Source organism: Gracilinanus agilis, chromosome 6 (assembly GCF_016433145.1).
Source record: "Gracilinanus agilis isolate LMUSP501 chromosome 6, AgileGrace, whole genome shotgun sequence".
Classification (NCBI taxonomy): Eukaryota; Metazoa; Chordata; class Mammalia; order Didelphimorphia; family Didelphidae; genus Gracilinanus; species Gracilinanus agilis.
The window spans coordinates 40,070,700-40,073,553 of NC_058135.1; the positions used below are offsets into that span (position 1 = coordinate 40,070,700).

General features: G+C 42.6%; 1 protein-coding gene across 1 annotated transcript; it reads right to left on the reverse strand.

Moving 5' to 3' along the window:
* Nucleotides 1-322: 322 nt before the first annotated feature.
* LOC123251444 (vascular endothelial zinc finger 1) lies at nucleotides 323-2,186 on the reverse strand. Its single transcript, XM_044680697.1, has one exon. It carries the CDS (start codon nucleotides 2,135-2,137, stop codon nucleotides 614-616), a length of 1,524 nt encoding a protein of 507 aa, XP_044536632.1. The 5' UTR covers nucleotides 2,138-2,186; the 3' UTR covers nucleotides 323-613.
* Between the last annotated feature and the right edge of the window lie 668 nt (nucleotides 2,187-2,854).

Sequence of the window (2,854 nt, forward strand, 5' to 3'; positions counted from 1 at the left end):
AAATTATCATATGCTTTGCATATCAGAGCTGGTATCACCTTTCCCATAGGGAATGCTGCCTGAAATTAACATATTCCCAAAGGTAAAATGCATATTCTCTGAAATGCATTTTATTATGACAATGTAATGCATTTACTCATAAAAACATTAAACGTAGATAATTCTACACTAGCTCTCAATAAGTGGATTTAGAAGAGGCAGGTTAAAAATCGGCCATCCACCCTATTTGGGAGACAAAGAGTTCTGCTAGTGTTTAAAGCAAAATGATTTCCTAGTCAGAATAATTTCTGGGATAAAAACTGCTTTTTGCACATATGTATTTCACTTCATATGTCTGGTTTTATTTGTGGTATTTCATTAATGAACTACTATCCTGTTTCAACATTGCTGTGAGTTAAAGGAAAAATCTTTTGAAATGGAAGTGATCACTTTACATACCTTACTTTGAAAAATCCCAAGTTGGAGAAAAATGCTACTTAGGCTTTTAACTAGTGTAATAAGACCTCCCAATTTCTTGGTTTGACTTTTGCTTTAATAAACTAAAAAAAATGTTGCTGGTAAATATTTGCTTTAACTTTTTTTTTTTTTTAAATAACACTGTTTACCAAGGTGGTTATGTGGGCAAAGCTTGGGGTAAGAAAGGCATGCTCTCTACAGGTCTCATTGCTATATTTAGTGGGGCAGCTAATGCCATTGGTGTGGGTAGGTTCATTGGGGATGTGATAGTGACTGGGTGTGCTATATTCACTGGGGCAGTGACTGGGGTGGGGAGGTTGACTGGGGTGGTGAGTGTTAGTGGAAAGGTCATGGATAGTGGACTGGTTATAGTTACAGGATGCCCCATATTCATTGGGCTGGTTATATTAACTGCACTTGAAACATTTACTGGACTTCTCATGCTCATTGCAGCTGCCACTGTGACTGGGTTTGACATCGTCCCAGACGACACAGAGGAAGTTATATTGAATGGAGTAGTAAGAGTCACAGATGTTGTAGCAGCCGTGGAAGTTTGGCACAGGTTAGCAGCTTCTTTCTTCCTTGCCTTGACAGCTTCTTCCCACAATCTCAGTGTCTCTACCTGCTTCCCTGGCCAGCTGGTCACATGCTGCTGCTGCTGCTGTTGCTGCTGCTTCTGGTTGCTGGTCTCTTCATTCATGCATGTTTTATTGATGCCTTGTTTACATGTATTACAGTTGATACTTTGGCTCTGCCCATGTGTCTTTAAGTGGCTGGTGATATATGCTGCACTCAGAAGTTTACCACAGATATTACAAGATACCTTTCCTTCATGGCGAACCATATGTGTCCGTAGTCTGTCTTTGGTGGCAAAGGCAGCAGTGCATGTTTGGCATTTGAAGGGTCTCTCTGTTGAATGGACATGTTTTACATGACAGCTTAAGTGGTCTGGCCTCGAGAAGCCTTTCCCACAAACACTGCAAGTATATGGTTTGGTGATGCCTCCTTCATGAGACCTCACATGGTAAGTCATCCGATCCTTCCTCTTGAAGCGTTGATTGCAAATAGGACATTCAAAGGGCTTCTCATCTGAATGAGAGAGCTTGTGCCAGTTAAGGTGATAGACATCTCTGAAGGCCTTCCCACACATCTCGCAAGCATGGTTCTTCTTGACTGGCTTACTGGGCTTCTTGACTGTCTGTGTCACTGGCATAACAGTGGAAGTGGCACTGCTGCTAGGGTTAGTGCCAGAGGAAGATGTAGTGACTGTTGACAAGATGCCTGCAATGGTTGAGACCAATGAAGTTCGGCTGTTGTCTCCAGCGATGGTAGAAATAAGAGGTACCACCGTGGTAGGGGTTTTCTTTGACCGTGACACTAACTTTATCCCAGTGTGGCAGGACTCATGGCGCCTCAGGTGGTAGCTGTCCCTGAAAGCTTTACTGCAGTAAGTGCACACAAAGGAGGTTTTAGGTTTTTCTTTTTTAATCCCAATGGCATCCTTTAATGTTTCTGGTGGTGCCTGAGGTTTCTGAGTTATTGGTAATGGAAGCAACGGCTTCTGATCAGGGGGCTCCACAGCAGAGCTCAGGAGGGGCAGCAAGCTGTTCTGTGCTGCCTGCTGTTGGTGATGGGAGGCTTCGTGGGCCTGGAACAGGAACGCGGTCCAGTTGGCCTCCATGGCAGCAGCGGCGGCGGCGGCTGAGCCCCCTCCTCCCCGCTCCCCCCGCTTGGGGAGCCTCTTCAGCCGGAGGAGGCGACTGTGTATTGACTTTTGATTAAACTCCTGCCCCACCAAATTTAACCCTTCACAGCCTGGCAAGCCAGCTAAGAGTTTGATTAATCTATTGATCTTCTGTTCTTTCCAGTATTAGGAAAAAGACAGGAGTGTAACTATGGTGCTCAATATCATGGCATGGATAGTGAAGGAGGTAGTACCTCATTACATCAGAGAACTCTCAATACCTGGGACTTTTACTGAGATTTTACATCTCAGAGTTTTGGATGGTCTCCAGTTAATACTGCTCATGGGAGTATTTGTTCTATCAGGATTGTTTCTAAGATACCAACTGTATCAATTATTTAGTTTAATCCTTACTAAGAAAAGGAAACAACTGAAAGAGAGATTAATGGAGACTAAAGCTGCATATTTTGAGGATTGCATCTCTAAATTGGCTAACTAACCACCAAACTGATAGTATCTCTCAAATGACTAAACCTATAAAGCAACAAAATGAAACTATCTCTAAAGCTGCTCAACTTGAAGGTATTATCTCCCAAATGGCTAAAACTATTATGCAGCAAAATGAAACTATTTCTGAACAAAAAGAAATTATTGCTCAGTCTACTGCCTCTCCTATTGTTTCTAATTCTCCTACTAAAGTACCTAAAACTAAAA

Coding starts and splice junctions, on each gene's coding strand:
- LOC123251444 (XM_044680697.1), bottom strand. CDS start 2,137: ATGGAGGCCAACTGGACCGCGTTCCTGTTCCAGGCCCACGAAGCCTCC.